Below are 17,916 nucleotides of genomic sequence, written 5' to 3'. Positions count from 1 at the left end.
AGAGTGCGTTACAGTAGTCTAGTCTCAATGTTACTGTGCCATGAATCCAGGTGGCCAGATTGGCCAAGTCAAGGTAGGGGGCTGTGAGTTGGGAAAAGGCCTTTTTTGCAGCTGCATTTACTTGCTTCTCTAGCACCAGTGCTGGACCCAGTATACTCTCTAGGCTCTTGACTGAATCAGCCAGGTCAACTGGACCCCACCAAAGGCTGGAAGCACAGTGTCCTTCAAGACTTCTGCATTTCCAACCAGCATCGCTTCCATCTTGTCTGGGTTCAATTTCATTTTGTTTGCTTTCAGCCAATTGCTAGCAGCTGTCAAGCAGCAACTTAATATCTCTACGGCACCACAAGATATAGAGCTGAGTGTCATGTATATATTGATGGCATCTGATTAAATGAGTTCTCTTAAAGGTTTTCGTAGAGCTTGAATAACATGGGGGATGAGATTGCACCTTGTGGAACTCCACAAGATAATTCCCACACTGAGATTAGCTTGTCTCCAGTAGCATCCTTTTGAATCTGTCCAATTAGGAATGATTTAAACTAGTTCAAGGCATGTCCACTGATACCTACACCTCAATAGGATGGCTTGGCATTCTGTATCAAATGCGGCAGATGGATCCAGGAGGAGCAACAATGAAGTATGGCCTTTGCCTACATTCAGGCAGAGCCATGAGGGCAGCCTCCATCCCATAGCCTGGCCTGAAACCAGACCGGAAAGGGTTCAAGGCGTGAGAGTTGTCCAGGAAGGCACAGAGCTGATCAGCGACTGCTCTGTCAACCACTCTGCTCAGAAACGGCAGATTAGAGACTGGTCAATAATTGGCTATATCATTTTTTCTAAGGATGATTTTTTTTAAGAAGTGGGCAGAGGACTGCCTGTTTGAGAGGCTATGGGAAAGTGTCTTGAGTTAGAGACTGGTTTTTGTTTTGACTCTATTTATCCTATTTGTTTTTATGATGTAGTTTTTTTTAATGAGCGGCTTTTTGTGATCTTGAATAGAAAAATGGGCTACAGGTCTCCTAATCACTTTCATCTGCATTATTCGCAGCCATGCTGACTAAACTCTTATTCTGACAGATCGTAGTCGGTGGAGTGGCTAGTTCTCCAGACGATATCCAGGCATATGCTTCCTGTACACTCCTTGGTGCTAGTTTGAAAGACATCCAGAAGGACAGCGGGAGAGATCAGGAGAAAATTTGTCACGGGGCCATTGATGCTTGTGTGAAATGGCTGCTAGAGAATGAATTCATCCAAGTTTTAATCTCTGACACGGACAAAGGTAAATGTGAGTGCTGATTTGAGCATTTTTCTTTTTAAATATTTAAATTTGGAGCAGCAGACTCTGCCACTGCAGACAAGGTGCTTAATGGAAAGTGTGACCCCCCCCCCTCCAGGACAGAGCAGCAAGACCCCCTGTCATCAGACTCACAGTAATGTAGCGGTCAGGGTGTCAGACTAGGATCTGGGAGACCCAGGTTCAAATCCCCACTCTTGCTGGGTGACCTTAGGCCAGTCAAATACTCTCAGGGTCGTTGTGGAGATAATGGAGGAGAGGGGAACAAAGTAAGCTGCTTTGGGTCTCCGTGGGGGGAAAGGCATGGTATACGAAGTCGATAAATCAGAAAACTCAGATTAAGTTTCTCTAAGAATCTAGTCCAGGATCCTTGAATCCACGATCTCACCCAGATTCCAGGAGAAGAGAAGGGAAGCCTGGGTGTTATCCGCAGATCAGTGACACCAGATTCTACATTTTTGCCCAATCTCTCCCATGAACATTGTGTTAAATTGCATGGGGACAATTTATATGGGACTAAGCAGCATTCTCCCAACCCCACCTTCCGAAAACGTTCTCTCATTAACAGAGGAGCTACTGCCATCCCAATCTGTCTCTGCCTTACTCCGGCATGTATATGCATCAAGTGTTTTGAAAAGAATGCAAACGATGTTTTAACGCAAGCACCTTAACTGGAAAATCACCATGTATGCCAATCTCCATGCGAGTTCACACAATGTAATCAACATTTTCCTTTATTTTGCAATTTGGCATATTATCTGTAATTCAGGTTGTCTGACATGAGGCTGCAGTATATGATTAATGTTAAAAGATGCTCTTTGTAGTTGTCTGAATTTGGAACTTAGTCCAGTTTTCAGGCAGAAATTTTAAGGACACGCTCAAGTTCCTGATCTGAAGTTTCCTCCTTGAAAGGTTTAGGATGCTTGAAACACACTTCACAAATGAAAACTACTTTTTAAAAAATGTGCCTATAATGTTAAAAGACTCTCTCTCTCCCAACAGAAACGTATTGTCCGACGCATCTTGGGTCTGCCACTTTGTTTTCCTCCTTTTCCCCAATTGCCGCCCTAGAAATCTTTGCTGATCTCCAGAAAGCAATGAAGAGCTTCGTCTTGGAGAATGATCTGCATAGTCTTTATCTAGTAAGCTCTTTATTCTGATCTTTACATGTTAAATTGCACACCTGAGACCCTTCAAGGAGAGGAACTCTTTCATGTTAACCAATAGCTCATAACATAGTACCAGAATAATTAAACTAGAAGTTAGGAAAAAATTGTTTCTCTACTTGTAACCACCTGCAGTATTAACCTTAGTGGCAGGGTGTTGATCCTTGTCCATGAATGCCAAATGTGTCGAGAATATATAATAAAGATTTCCTTATGCGGTGAGAAAGGAGAATAAAGGGCTAAGAGATTAAATGGAGTAATGAAATATGTGGAAATCGCTGGGGATGTTCAAACGGGGAAAAGAAGCTGGAAAGAGAAAAGTGGGAGCTGAAGTACTGGAATTCCTGCTGAGTGTTGGCTTTGGATATGAGAGACCAGTGTTCCAATCACTATTGAACCATGATACCCTTCAGATAGCGTCATCACTTAGCAAAACCTGCATTGCTAGGGTAAGACACCACGCGAGCCATCCGACCTCAGCCCTTTGGAGAGAAGGGCAAATACAGATGGGATGGATTCTATAGGGAATGAAGCGAATATCAAGCATTGCTGAACACAACCGAACACACAAAAGAAAAAATGGTGGGCAGCCACATGTTTCACTGACTGGGAGTCTAAGAAGCTGCCAGCTTGCAGAAGCATCGTTAGGTTGTCTGAAATAATTTACAGGGAATTTTTCAAGGTGGATGTTCTGCGGGACAGAGAGCCTGCAGTTGTTGCTGAGCATCTAGGTGGCATTTTCAGTAGCAGCGCTTGTGCAGCTGCCAACTCTTGGTGGGTAAGCCCCAATGCATTCATAAATATAAAGCCGAAAATGCACAATCACATATGCAATAAACAAGGACTAAATTTTAAAAAAACCACTAGATGCGGCCACTGTTTAAAAAAAATAAAATGCAAATACTCCAAAATGCAGGACAAGTAGTGCATGGAATGGTATATTACTCAGTTCCAAGAAAAAAGACAGTTCCAAGAATATAATAGCCAGAAAATTTATTCAGACAATTTGGATCCCACCTTTCTATTTTTCTTGAATTAAAAGCACTCAAAACAGCTCAAGGATTCAAACGTCACCATTATAATTTATATGAAGAGTTCCATAATTCAAGTGTATTGGGCGATGTCTGTGACACAGCTTCCCTTTCTCTTGGTCTGCTTTCATTTGGGATTTTAAAATACTTTTTAAAATGTTCTTTAGAGAGGGGATACAGTCCATCGTCATATTTTTAAAATTTTCTTTATCTGCTTTTCTGAATGAAATGTAAGGCAAATTACACAGTATAAGTCAATGTGACCAAATGGCTGGGATATTCAATAAACAATACGTCAGGGTATGAATGGCAGAATTTTGAAAACAGCGGAAATCCGCATCAAGGAGCCTTGTCACCTTGTTCCATTGTTTGTTGGATTGTCCAGAATTCCATAGGTATAGGACTGTGTTTGTTTCTCCCGTTGTAAAGGACCTGGCTTGTGTATTCCAGCCCACCATAAGCTACAGATCCTTTGGGCTGGAAGTGATCATAATATGACTCTGGCAGGAGCCAAATTCTTCTCCTGTGTGATTAAATCTAATAGATAGCCTGATCTGGACAACTTGGTGTTAACAGCTGGGTGATGTTGGTTATATCTATCATTGTTATCATTACTTGCTGTTAACATTGTAATTGTTTTCTGTTCGTCTGTGTTGTTGATGCTCAAGAGTGTAGTCATCGTAAGAGCAGAGAATAAAGAAATCCATACAGAGCTGAAACAAAAGATAAACAATTTAAAATGACGTTAAACAACATGGAAACTAACCATGTGGGACCATACTTGCAATAGCAGGTGGTACACAGTAATATAGTCTACAGTTCCTGTCCAAAGCATCTCTCTAAACCATTTCTTACAGCACAGGTCCAGTACCTGTGTAAAAAAAAACCCTCCTGAATAATTCAATACCTCATTATGGGGCCAGGCTTGTAAAATAGGTGGACTAGAACAGTGTTTCTCAACCTTTTTCCGACCGTGGCCCCCTTCCGACCTTGTTTCCTTCCTGTGGCCCCCCTGTCCTACCGGTATAAAGGTAGCTAATCAACGTAAGTATAGGAATTCTCATACCTAGACTATCAAATATGTAGGTTTATAACAAAATCTGGAGTCCTTCAGGCCTCCCAATAACTGGGGAAATGGCGCTTTTTCTTCCTTATATCGAATACCCCTGCTCTTTAGCTCCCCCTAGTGGACTCAGGGTTACACTTGCATGAAGAAACACACTGTCTTTTCTGTTTTCTCGGTCACTTCTCTGTTTTCTTCACTTCTCACTTCCCTCTGTGGCCCCCTAGTCTCATGCCGTGGCCCCCCATTTATGCAATTTTTACCTGTGGCCCCCTTGGAGTATCCTGGGGCCCGCTGGGAGACCATATGGCCCCAGGTTGAGAACCACTGGACTAGAGAATTCTCCTAGTCAAGTATGCACTCCTTTCCAACAGCTCCTTAGTCATTTTTTAAAAATAAATCATGGTGATTCTTCGTCCAGGTTTCCTGTTTTTCCTGTAGCAAGCCTGGATCATTGCCATCTATTGTACAGAGACTAGGTATTTCTGTTCAAGTTCTAAATTGTAGTTACTATTATTGAGTGTGTGTTATGTGCTGTCAAGACACCTCCGACCTATGGCAGCCCTATGAAGGAAAGACCTCCAAAACGTCCTATCGTTAACAGACTTGCTCAGATCCTACAAACTGGAGGACATGGAGCGATCTCATTTTGGGTCTTCCTCTTTTCCTACTGCCTTCCACTTTTCCTAGCATTATGGACTTTTCCAGCGAATCTTGTCTTCTCATGATGCGACCAAAGTATGATAGCCTCAGTTTTGTCATTTTAGGTACTATTAGAAAGGTAAATTAAGCGTCTTCACATGCTGCCTTCTTCTGAATCAGACTCTTGGTCCATCAAGGTCAGGATGCTCTACTTAGATTGGCAGCAGCTCTTCAAGGTCTCGGGCAGAGATCTTTCACATCACCTGCTGCTACCTGATCTTTTTAACCAGAGATCGAACCTGGGACCTTCTGCATGCCAAGCAGGTGTTCTGCTACTGAGCCATGCCCCGCCCCCCAGCTATGAAAAATCTCTAGTTTGAAGTAAGATTCAAAAAATGATGCCATTCTTACTTTATTTTTCTGGTCAGGTGACTCCGGTTTATGAAGACTGGGCCAAAATTGACTGGTACCAATTTTTCTGCCTGTGGGAGAAGTTGCCACCCTCAATGAGAAGAGTGGCAGAGCTGGTGGGAATTGAAGAGAGCTTTCTGGCTCGCTCCGTGAAAGGCAAAATCATGACTAGGACAGAGAAGCAGCATCGGCAAATGGCTGTCCATAAAAGGTGAGCAGCTGCAGGAATCAGGCTGTAGCGTAGCTCAGGAGGGGCAGTTGTGGGGCTGCCAAACGTAGATTCTATGCATTTAGTGGTGCTTTACTCTTTGAGTAATGCAGTAGAGGCAGTTGCAAGTAACTTGTGTTGCACAACCTGCTGCTTTAAGCGATCTGAATAGAATATGTAAATGAACATTGTGAAGCTGTAGTGCCCAGTTCACACACATGAGAGGGGTTTTGAAGGATTACACTTGCAAGTGTGTACTCCTAGTGCCACGTGTGTATTTCATATAGCACCATCTGCTTTCAAAACGAGGAAGTTCAATCCAACTGCATTCTAGGAATGGTATAATAGCAATCTAAAGTGAAACTGAAGTTTCCCGTATGTTGTTTGAGATCACTCCACAAAGATTTCCCTCTCCAGCCAGTAGAAGGCAGACAGGCACTTTCTATCTTTGGTTAAGGAGCAATGCCCTTTTACATCTTGTAACAGCTTCCAGCGGAGTTCTGAGGCACCGCCTTTGGGTCATGTTTTCCAAGATCCTGCACTGGAGAAGGAGACTGCTGTTGTTAAAATGTGTACTTTGGCAACTGCTGTGCTCAGCTTGCAGTAAAGTGCTTTGGAAACTGGAAAGCTCCTGCTGGTGGTCTGTGAATTCTCTGCCTCATGAGTGTGTTTAGCCAAGATTGCTGGCAAAGAACCTGATCCAATAAGAAGTCGCCTCTAACTCTTATACTTGGATAAAGCACTCATTAATCCCACACCAGTTCCGACATACAGGTTGGGAGGATTGTTTGTTTTACTTTCTGTAATTTTGTTTTAATTTGTTTTTGTCATATTTTTGAGAACAATTATTTTATAGTACATAGGTGTAAATATACAGAAAAGGTTTTGAGGTCTGAAATGATCCCAAGTGTTAAAAAGCATTGAAGTGTTAAAACAGCTACTTCCGCAGAGTTGGAAGGGACCTTTCCGAGTCCAACCCTCTGCCCAATACAGGAACAACCTAAAGCATCCCTAACAACGTCCAGCCGCTCCTTGAAGACTGTCAGTGAGGGAAAACCCACCACATCCCTAGACAGCCAGTTCCAATGCTGAATTACTCTTAATATGCAGAGGTTTTTCTTAATGTCCAGCCAGTACCTTCTTGTCATGTCTGACTGTGCCCATTCATTCATGCCAATATTTCTGTTGTCAAGTATATACTTTATTCTGTCATATCATGTCTGACTGCACTCGTTCATCCAAGCCAGGGTGGTCCATGCTTGTGGCCCACTGCCACTCATCCAGGCCAGTGTTAAGCTGATGGTCCTGAGCCATCTCAGTCTTGGAACTGATCTCATGTTGTAACTGATAAGTTCATTCCTTAGCTTTCAATAACCACTTTAGTTTCCTCACTTCCACAGACTAGCTGGCAGCTGGTAAAGCGGACATTCTTTTCCGCTGATACTGTTTAATCTGACCTTGAGTGTCTGAAGTGTTGCATTGCTTAGTATCTTGTCTGTCTAGTGTGTGAACTTTGGAAATGTTTCCCAGACTGCTTCTGTACTTGTGGTTAAGGGGGGAGAAGGTTAGTTGAGTATACTGTCCTGTAACAGCCTGAAGCCTTATTCCTTTTAAAATGTCAGATTATGGTTAACAGGTTATGGCAGATAGATCCCTGGATCATTTCAGCAAGACACATGTCCTTGGTTAAATGACTTTTATTCAGGAAATCAATCTTGTTACATATACACAGGTCCATAGGAGTACATGAAGTAAAATGCAGAGGAGCATGGTAACTTCTCATTGAAAGGAATAAGGCATGCAAATCATGGCTGAGTTGTAGAGCAGCTGCTTGGCCTGCAGAAGGTCCCAGGCTCATTCCCTGACGTCTCCTGCTGAAAGGATCTGGGAGTGGGTGATGTGAAAAGACCTTTCCTGCGACCCCGGAGAGCTGCTGCCAGTCTGAGAGGACAGTGATGACCCTGATGGACCGAGGGTCTGATTCCGTAGAAAGCGGCTTCTTGTGTAGGATCTTTCAATGTGGAAAATGATGTGAAATCTTGTAGAAACATGTGCAGTTATTAAAATTGCATATACAGTAAAAGCTGTTCATTATTTGTGGAGCGCCAACAGTGAGGGAACCAGACAAGCTTCCTGAGCACAGTTGGTCTGGAGCGCTGGGTCAGCAGTCAATAAGACTCCTCACAAGAATCTCTTGTGAGGAGATTGATCTGGTCTCTACAAGTTGGTATCTGAAACTGGGCCTCCCTGGCTGATTTTCAGTGGTAGTTCACACAGAGATTTTTAATATATACATTTGATGGAGAGGGAGAAATAGAGATGGGGCAGAGAAGGGTCAAGAGAGAGAGAGAGAGAATTTTTAGCTATAGTTCTGTTAGCCTTCAAAAACAATCCAGGCCATGCCTACACTTTATACCTCTGCCGTATCACCTCTAGAGAATTTTCTCCAGCCCACAGGCAACTATTTGTCAGACTATGGAATCCCAGTTATCTAGAGTTCGTCTCCCCCCCTTCTGCAAGAAGCACAAAGTTTCTTGATTCCAAAAGGTTTATTGAAAGACAACGCTCAGGATACAAGTAGCCATATTCCAAGGACTAGGAAAGCCTTGGCTGAACGGAAGCTTTGTTGAGAATGACACACAAAATGAAAGTAACACTTCAAACACCCCTTCCCAGCCTCCCCCCTTAGTCCTGTCTAGAAGGCCTGGGAAGGCGAGGATGTCAAGGTCGGCCGGAACGGATTGATAAGAATTCTTCGCTCCCATGGATATATGCGGCCTGGGCAGCACCTGGGCCTGAAGGGAGAGAACTAAACAGCTACAGATTATAACATGAGAACATGGCGTAGCTATGGCTTGAGAACTGACTAGCAAACTGATACTCTGACACTATTATTGTCCCTCAGTTATCTGTCCTGCTTTTTAAAAAATCCAAAATCGAGAGAGACATTCAGATATTTAAAATTTATTTTAATTTTGTAAGCTGCTTCAGGCAGGTTCCTGGAAAGGTAGCATAAAAATGTTCTAAACAAATAATAAATCAGTAAAGAACTGTGCCAACAAAATGTGTTGGTCCCCTGTCTCCTCTTCTAATCTTTCTGATGTCTACTTTCATCCTTATAACTGAAATACTTTAAAATAATTTTAAGTTTCTTTGCTTGGACCATTTTGAAAAAACTAAACAAAGTACAAATAACTTGAGTGTCACAAAATATTGTAATCTAATATTAACATAACTCTTTGGCATCATTTTTCTTGGTGTAAAATCCGTGTTATCATTGGTACAAAACAGTTGGGGTGTGGCTTGCTCAAAATACTACAGATCCAAAAAAGCTCTCTGGTTCATGACAGAGGAACATTCAGGCTATAAAGAACCATATTATTTTAAACGTTTCATATATATATATATATATGCATATCCAGCTCTCTCTGACCTAACTTAATTTTTTCTTTGAAACTGGTGTAATACTTTTTAGAAAGTATCCTTTCTTTTTCGTTCACTCAGAATACTGCAAGCCGTACCATTTATGCATATAAGGCGTCCTGATAAGCCATTTGGGGAGACAGTTCATGTTGCATTTAAAACCCTTCCACTTATTTCCAGTATCTCTGATGATGTTTGACTTCTTCTGATTTCCCTCTGCTAGTATTTTTTTTTTAGGGCAGACGTGGGGGACGGGGACTCTGCTATTTGGAGTGTTGAAACAGACAGGGACTTTGATTTTCAAATTCCTTCCTTCTACCTTCTTAGAGATGTGTGAAACTCTCCCTGAATTTCTACAAAGTTTTCTGCTTTTGCATCCCTTGTTCTTGGACGTCCAAGGATGCTCAGCAGATATTCATAGATAAACTCTGTTTTAGGAAGCATGTGTAGATATCAGAATGTGCACCTGGATGCTTCTTATGGCTTTCAGTAAGATGCACTTTGGATGCACAGACTCATTTATACTCCCACAAGTTTTTGTGCATCCAGCCTATGAATTCTCACCACCCCTTGACATGGAATGTGAATCAGAGAGAATTAGCCAGGAGATGCATTCACTGGAGCCACACGATCCATGTCAGAATTGAACCATCCTGATTAATGTGGCCTTTTTATACCTGTCTTAAATTCCTTCGCTTTCGATTATGTGCTTGCCTGTTGTACAGCACAGTTCAGTGTTCTCAGCTCTGCTTATCTCCCTTTTTGCTGATACAGATTTTTCACAAGCCTTGCCCTTTTGGATTTAATAAATGAGGTTCCTTTGAAGGCTGTTGCTAAGAAATACAATTGCAATCGTGGGCAGCTTCAATCTTTACAGCAGTCTGCTGCTACCTATGCAGGTAAGGAGTTGCTGATATTAAATGCTGATTTGATGTGCGGCATTTAAATTATATTGCTTTATAATGTCTGAGAATGGAAGTTGGCCTCTGAATACATAAGCAGGAAATGTTTGTATAGAAAATTTTGAGTGGAGCTTTCCTTTTTAGAAAATGTATTTCCCGAGTTCTTTGCCAGATGCTCACATTTTCAGTGCAATAGGAGAACTGGCAGGGGTGCAGCAGCGCTTGAAAGCCGTCACCCCCCCCCCCCCAAAATCCTACTGTTTTTGCTAGTTCAGAAAGATTTGGCAGGTGTCATCAGTTGCCCCCATAGCACCTTTAAAAAAAAAACAATTAAAGCCATTTTCTTAGGGAAAAGTGAGTGATTGTATACCTGATCAGCCAGATGTCCTTGGGTGACTATAGTCCAGTCACTCTGTCTTAGCCTAATCTACCTTCCAAGGTTGTTGTGAGGATAAAATGGAAGAAAGGAGAACCATGTACACCACCCTTGAACTCCTTGGGAAGGCTAGGAGAAAAATGTGAGTGATAAATACAATGTCATCCCTGTGGGTGTAATGCCTGTTCAGGAAGCAGGAATTAGCTTTTGCCCCCAGATCCTCTAACTTCACTTTGACCATGGGGTGAGGCTTCTGGAGTCATTTGGCTTTTGGGAAGCAGCGTCTGCAAAAAGGCTGGATGGTCTTGGACATCTGAATATCTGAATTAGATTTTATCCAGTCTTATGATATAACGTAAATGAGAATGTTATAATTTCCAGTAAGCCAAATGAAAATTCCATAACTAGCAGCGGCAATAATCTCATGGAGTAATAGGAACATAGACAAAGGCTGTTTCCTCACATCATTAAAATAGCAGCACACTCCTGGAATGCTAGTGGCTTCTTCACGTAATATGCGCTGAAAAGACGCGCTGCATCCATTTTAAACAAAAATCACGTGAAGAAGCTGACAGCATTCTGGGAGTGTGCCACTATTTTAAGGATGTGAGGAAATGGCCTAAGTAAGCTTATATCAATATTCGTCCTTCTGTTTTACTCTTAACCATTTACATTTTAAATGGATGCTTCAGATAAATCTAATGGAAATGAGCACTTTCTCGAAAATAACAGAAGTTGCGTTCCTTTATACCATCTCTGCTGTGCTTTTGTTCATGGAGCTTGTGGAGGAATCCCTCTGATTTGTCACTCCAAAATGCAAAACAAGCTATTGATGCAGACCAATGCCCTGTGTCATGTAGACCACCTTTTATGATCATTACAGTCATAATTGTATTCCATATTCCCAGGGATGATAACAGTTTTCTGTAACCGGCTGGGTTGGCACAATATGGAGCAGCTACTCTCTGAGTTTCAGAGCCGCCTCACATTTGGGGTCCAGAGAGAGCTCTGTGACCTCGTCCGGATCTCTCACCTCAATGCCCAGTGTGCCAGGGCACTTTATCAGGCCGGATTCGTCACTGTAGCTGACCTGGCAAAAGGGAATATTGCTGAGGTGGAAAATGCTTTCAGGAATGCAGCACCATTCCGGAGGTGAGAAACTATTCTGAGAGACCTGATGCAGTTCAATGCAAAATAAGTTTAGGAAAAGGATCAGATTCTAGTCCCTGTAAGTATAGAATTGTTCTGTTAATTCAGAGTCTCAGAATGTTATTCTGGCTCATTCACTGACTCGTTTCAGAACTGTATAAAAATTGCGTAGACCATGTTTGTTTCTTCACTCTGGGACAATTTCTTGTGTTCTCCATGAGCCATCTGATGCCCTCACATGAAATTTTCTGATTTCTGTCAGTATAAAAGATTGTATATACGTCTTGGCAAGAATATTTGCCCGGGCAAATTTTAAAATACTAAGTTGGACTATTGTAACTCACTCTACGGTGGGCAGTCCTTGGGCCCACTCCGGAAGTCACAACTGATCCAGAATGCAGCAGCGCTTATTCTGATCAGGACTCCATTCTGGTCTCATGTGACACCTCCCTTGCGCCAGCTGCACTGGCTCCTGGTGGAATTCTGGATCAGGTTCAAGGCCCTGGTTCTAACCTTTAAAACCCTTAGCAGACTGGGACCAGCACATCTTCAGGGCTGCCCCTCATCCTATACTCCCTGCAGGATGCTCCACTCAGCAGACAGTATAAGAAGAGAGAAAAAACTCACAGGAGCCACTATTCATAACCCATTTAGGTATATAATCACAGTCAAATATATTATTGCATTTACTACTCAATATTATGATGCATATACGAGCTATTCAATAAAGTTATATGAGTTATACAGTCTAAAGTTATATGAGCTATTCAATAAAGTTAGTCCAGGGTTTCCATCGTGTGAATGTGTATTCTTTTGCCACGAGGAACAGAAGAATCTTCATAAAGTCTTCTCAAACGAAAAATTACCAGGCAAGGAACAGGTTCCACAGTAATATTGAAATTAGCCACGCCCAATCTGGGGCCGGCTGAACTCAGATTTCGTCCCCTTCTTCAGGGACGTGGGTCATAACTGTTCCATTTACTATTGTTCAGTTTCAATTGGCTAAGACGCTTTTTTCCAGCACCTGGACGGCAGCAGTTGTTTCTTCTCCTGCACCTCAGCAGACAAACATCTACTGGTGGTCTCTGGCCCCAAGGAGGTCTGTCTTGCCTCAACCAAGGCCTGGGCCTTTTCGGTCCTGGCCACAGCCTGGTGAAACTCTCTGTCTGTGACAACTTGGGCCCAGTGGGATTTGCTATCATTCTGCCAGGTCTGTAAGATGGAGATGTTCCGCCAGGCCTTTGGTGGCTGAGGCAAGTGGGTCTCCTATTCAGCCTCCTACTGGTGTGGGTGTGGGTGTGTGTGTGTGTGTGTGTGTGTGTGTGTGTGTCCGTGTCCCCTCCCAGTTCCTGCTTTTCTCCTCTATTGATTGCCACTGGCCATCATGACTGTATGCAGGACTGTTCAGTGCGCACTACTGAGGGCGGGTTGCAAAACTGCATCTGCTCTTTTTATGCTGCCAGTTTCTAACAGTTTATTTTTGTGTCTTTTAAATCGGTGTGATCCGCTCTGAGCCTGCTTGCGGGGAGAGCAGACTACAAATTTAATAATAAATAAATAGGAACTAAACTTTTAATCTCATGCCCAATCTGGAAATATCTGTACTAATAGTCTGATGCCTGGACTCCTGGCTCAGGATGAGCAAGATGGACAAATTCTCCTCTGCCCTGGTAGAGCACCTTGTCCTTTTTTATTATAGTTCCCCATGAACATCGGCTAACTTACAAGTGGAAGGGATGAGTCATGGACTGTGGTTACTCTTTTGGTACCTCAATCCCATGCACACACACACACACACGCGCCCCATGTTTCCTGCTTTTGGCTTTGTTTAGTCCTCATGACCTGATGCTGAGGGATCTGTAGGGCTAACAATTGAATGTGAGGCTCAGTTGAGTTGAGCTGTCAAAAAGCAGACTTCCTCATAAGAGTGTATAATGCCTGCCAACTGTGCTACTTTAAACCAAAGATGGTACGACAGCAGTTCCTTATGACTTTCAGTTTTGATGGCATGGTTTCTAGTAAATGTTGGCTTGTTCCCTTTCTTTAGTACCCGTAAGGCGGTGGATGAAGACGAGCAAGCCGCGGAGGAGCGCCTGAATGCCCCATGCATCTGGATGACCGGATGGAAGGGTCTAACTGAGAGTGAAGCAGCCCATCTTGTGGTGGAGGAGGCACAGGCTCTGCTAAAGCAGGACTTGGCAGCTCTGGGGGTGCAGTGGAGCCCTGATTCGTCCCTTTTACCAGACACATCTTTCACAGCCTCCATAATAAGCAGCAGGCTGGAGGAGGAGACGTGGAGAGCAAATGGCAAGCAAGTCTTCCCAAACAACTGCAGTATAAATTTACCTGGCCAAAGCGCCAATTCTCAGTGTGGGAGTTCATCAGGTATCAAGCCAGGGAACAAAAGGCTGCTGCATGTTAGCTCAGCAAGTCTCATAGACGAGGCTACAACAGAGGCCAGAAACACCGAAACATTCTCTAGCGCAAAGAAACAGCCGAATCTGGACAAAAACAGAGAAAACATGAGAGAGATTTCTGTGATGCAAAAGCTGGACTTGGGGGAAGCCATGAAAAGCACTGAACAGAGGAAAAAGCCAACCTTGAAAGCTCACAGTGCAATGAAATATAAGAAAAAGCTTGGAATTTCTTTAAAGCCAAGTAGTAATAAAAGTTCAATTGCTAAACCAAGTGGACCTCAGATTCAGGAGTCAGACACTTGTAGCAGTTTCATTAAGTCCTTTCTGTCCTCACAAAAGCATCCACAAAGTGTAGATAATCTGAGAGGAGTTGACAAAGTAACCGCACAGGCAAATGAAAGCCAGCAAGGTAGCAGAGAGAGAGTGCAACTGTTGTTTATTAAACCTATAAATAGCAGTGACTCTAAACATGACATCAATTGTCACACTAGCATACCTGTTACAAACTCTGTGGCGGGAGATGCTACTGCTGTTAAAGGCAGAATGAATGATACAGAAGAACTAATATCTAATAAGGCACGGAAATGGGAGGGTAATTGGAACAAAGTTCAGTGTGGTAAGAACTGTGATAAGCAATTAAGTACTGGAAATAAAATCGACCACATCAGAGATGTTCGTATTGAAGTAGCAGGTGGTGCTGCTGACACATGTGGAAGTGAACAGAAAGCCATTGATTGTCAAGTGGAAGACAAATACAGCCTTGAAAAATCCAGTGAGACATTGGTACAAGCTGCAAATGTGGGCACAGTGGATATACACTCCAATGTTACTGTTAAAAACTGTTGCTCCCCCGACCTGTACTTGGGCTTTAAAGAATTTGAGGACAGCTTCCAGTTGGATACTCAAACAGAGAAGATACTGCAACAACAAATGACCACTGAAGTTGCTGATAATCAAGAAGTAAAAGAGAGAGCAAACCCAGAACAGAAAAGCTTCATTTTTCCAAAGCATGTTAGTGTTGCCAAAACGGATGCTGCGTGCGCCGTGGAAAATCTAATCCGCAAGATAGTGGGAGCATCCCATGCAGAGCCAAACAAAGTAGCAGAAAACACTGACGTATTGGGTACTACAGTGGTCAGCTCTGGGAGCTCCCATGTAAAGCCTGCTCAGAGATATCCAGAAATGCCGGTTTGCGTAGAAGGAAATAGTTTTTCTGTCACTGACTCCCAGTTCCACAGCTTCTTACAAGGTTATCAGACTCCCAATTTAGAAGGAGAGCAGGTGTCTCCTGATCTTCCCAAGGAAGCTTCCCTATCCCTCCACCAGAACCCTCCCACCATGGCCGCTAACACCAAGTGCCGTCCCTTGCCTAAGATGAATCTGGATAGCAGCGATAGTTTGCTATTTGATGAAAGTTTTGGTAACATTAATGCCCCCCAAGACGTTCATGTGGGAGAACAGTCACAGAAAAACGATGTCCCTCGTCCTTTCAAAACCCCTCCGAAATCTGATGAACAGGACCTGTGGTCAGCTAAGAGCATATCCCGTGCCAGCCTGGATGCAGCTCGGGGATTGATAGGGTATAATGACCATGAATCTCTTCTTTTCTCGGATCCGGATTCTTTCCACATCACAGAAGAATTAGATAATGCAGCTGGGCCTCCTTTTCAAGGAGACGTCTGTACAAAACTGAACGGGGAAATGAATGCTGTGAATAGTGGGGAAGGTGCCCATGAAAATTGGCTGAAAGGGTTTGTAGACAAAAATACTGGCCCAGTGGTTCAGAGTCGCTTATTATGTGACTTAAGTCCAGGAATGCAAGAGGTTTTGGATAGATGGCCCAACCCTTCCATTGGTAAACCAGAACTAGGTCCAGGAAACAATTTGAGGGTAGTAATTCCCAGCAAAAGTCAGGATTCTCACAACATTTCAGGCCTCTGCTGTGATCAGCAGGAGTTGTTATCCTCTTGCAAAGATTTAAACAGCAAGTGCGTGACTAGAGGTGGGGTAGGTCAGAGTAAAGCCTCTGTGCTAAATGACAGAGGTGGAAGATCCGATACAGATGGGAACAAGGAACTGCTTTCCCGAATTATCCATATGGAGCCTGCTTTGCACTGTTTAGAGCAACCCTTTGTGAGGAATGCCCAACCAGGAAATACAGATTCCACAAACCAAGTTCCATATCTTCAGTTCCTGCAGAACACGAAGCTTGGTTCACACCCACAAGAAGACATCATGCAGGGTGAAGTTCTACTTGAGGAAGACAATTCGATTATCGATGAAGGTTTTTTATTGCAGTTATCCCAAGACAACGTTCCATCACTATCAAGCAGCGGCCACAGTTTCACAATAATTGATGTAGCAAATGCCCAGGCGCTCTTCGAAACATTCGTTGAAGAATGGAGAATGAAAAGGAAATTTGCTATTTCCGTGGCTTGCGAAAAAAGGAAAAGCTGCCTTTCTCTCAGATTGGGCATTGGTGCAAAATTCAAACAGGGTGAGTTTCTCACAGGGTTCCCACAGTTCTGAGTAGTACCAAAAGCTTGAAAAGGCGTCGTCTAGATTTATTCTGTGGGTTTGTATTATTGAGGAAGGAGGTCAGATTTTTAAAGAAAGAACTTGCAGGTGAATTAGAAAACAATTCTGAAAGGAAAAATGCAAAAAAAAAATTCTTTTGTAGAATCCACATGTACAGTCTCCGACAAATTACTTGTTCGAGCAAAATGTGATTGGAAAGTACAGATAAGAGACAAACTTCCTTCACTACTTACTTAAGAAACCTGTAGAATTTTTCCTCCCCATTATCTTTCGTATGTTGTTCATTAACATACTTAACAAACAGGACTTTGTTCATTAAGGAAAAGTGTTAATGGGAATTTGGACAAGAGCTATCATGTGCACAGGAACAGGAAAAGATGAACCAAGCAAGGCAAGCAGGTACATGCTCTGTTTACAAGCAACCACTGAGACTGCCTTCTCACATTTTGGGGGCAGTGCCCCATCAAGAGTTTATGATCCCAGATATTTGGGGTCACTTACTGTTCTGCATATGGACAGGGCTTTTTTTCAGCTGGAACGCAGTGGAACGGAGTTCCGGAACCTCTTGAAAATGGTCACATGGCTGGTGGCCCCGCCCCCTGGTCTCCAGACAGAGGGGAGCTGAGATTGCCCTCCGCGCCGCTGAGCAGCGCGGAGGGCAATCTCAACTCCCCTCTGTCTGGAGATCAGGGGGCAGGGCCACCAGCCATGTGACCATTTTCTCCGAGGGCAACCCACTGAGTTCCACCACCTCTTTTCCCAGAAAAAAACCCCCTGGATATGAATAAGGGCCCCAATGGCCCTTAACATAAACATAAATGTGCTTTCTTCCAACCTCACTGAATGTATTCTCCAGAGCAGCCCATCTCACAGGGCATATCAGGAGCTCCAGTACCATTGCTCAGTTTCTGGTGTGACCAAGGTCACTTTGGGACTCAGTGTGCCTATCTATGCAGTGTCCGCAGTGAGTCATCCATAATGTTGCTAAATTTGTGGCTCATGGAGACGTGGCTAGACAGCTCATCCAGCCTTGAGCTTGTCCAATGTGTATTCTGTAAAGCGTCGGGTGAGGCTTGGTGGTGAAGAGGGCAGAACAACAGTCCTTTCCGGAGACACTTCAGCCCGCACCAGATAACGGAATGCAAAATCTGTTTATGTATGTTCCCGGCGTTGGAGAAGAGTGATAGGCTGGGGAATCTGTTAATATACAAAACACCTTGTGGCTTTTTGGACACCTTTTCCTGAATTGGTCCCATTGGTTGTGTTGGAATCTCTGAGGGTCATTGTTCTGGT

The 17,916-nt window shown here is 43.3% G+C and overlaps 1 protein-coding gene across 1 annotated transcript in view; it reads left to right on the top strand.

Annotated features, from left to right (window-relative positions):
• The window catches only part of POLQ (DNA polymerase theta), a 70,878-nt gene that overhangs the window by 22,558 nt on the left and 30,404 nt on the right, over positions 1 to 17,916 (top strand). The window contains exons 11-16 of the mRNA XM_055002111.1: positions 1,081 to 1,282; positions 2,300 to 2,439; positions 5,628 to 5,821; positions 10,016 to 10,140; positions 11,428 to 11,671; positions 13,716 to 16,582. Of these exons, the coding sequence (XP_054858086.1) occupies positions 1,081 to 1,282; positions 2,300 to 2,439; positions 5,628 to 5,821; positions 10,016 to 10,140; positions 11,428 to 11,671; positions 13,716 to 16,582 (3,772 nt within the window). The remainder of the gene's footprint in view (positions 1 to 1,080; positions 1,283 to 2,299; positions 2,440 to 5,627; positions 5,822 to 10,015; positions 10,141 to 11,427; positions 11,672 to 13,715; positions 16,583 to 17,916) is intronic.

The sequence above is a fragment of the Eublepharis macularius genome, chromosome 18 (assembly GCF_028583425.1).
Source record: "Eublepharis macularius isolate TG4126 chromosome 18, MPM_Emac_v1.0, whole genome shotgun sequence".
In the NCBI taxonomy this organism is placed as follows: domain Eukaryota; kingdom Metazoa; phylum Chordata; class Lepidosauria; order Squamata; family Eublepharidae; genus Eublepharis; species Eublepharis macularius.
The sequence above is the reverse complement of the archived record's forward strand: the minus strand, read 5'-3'. Positions and strand labels throughout refer to the sequence as shown.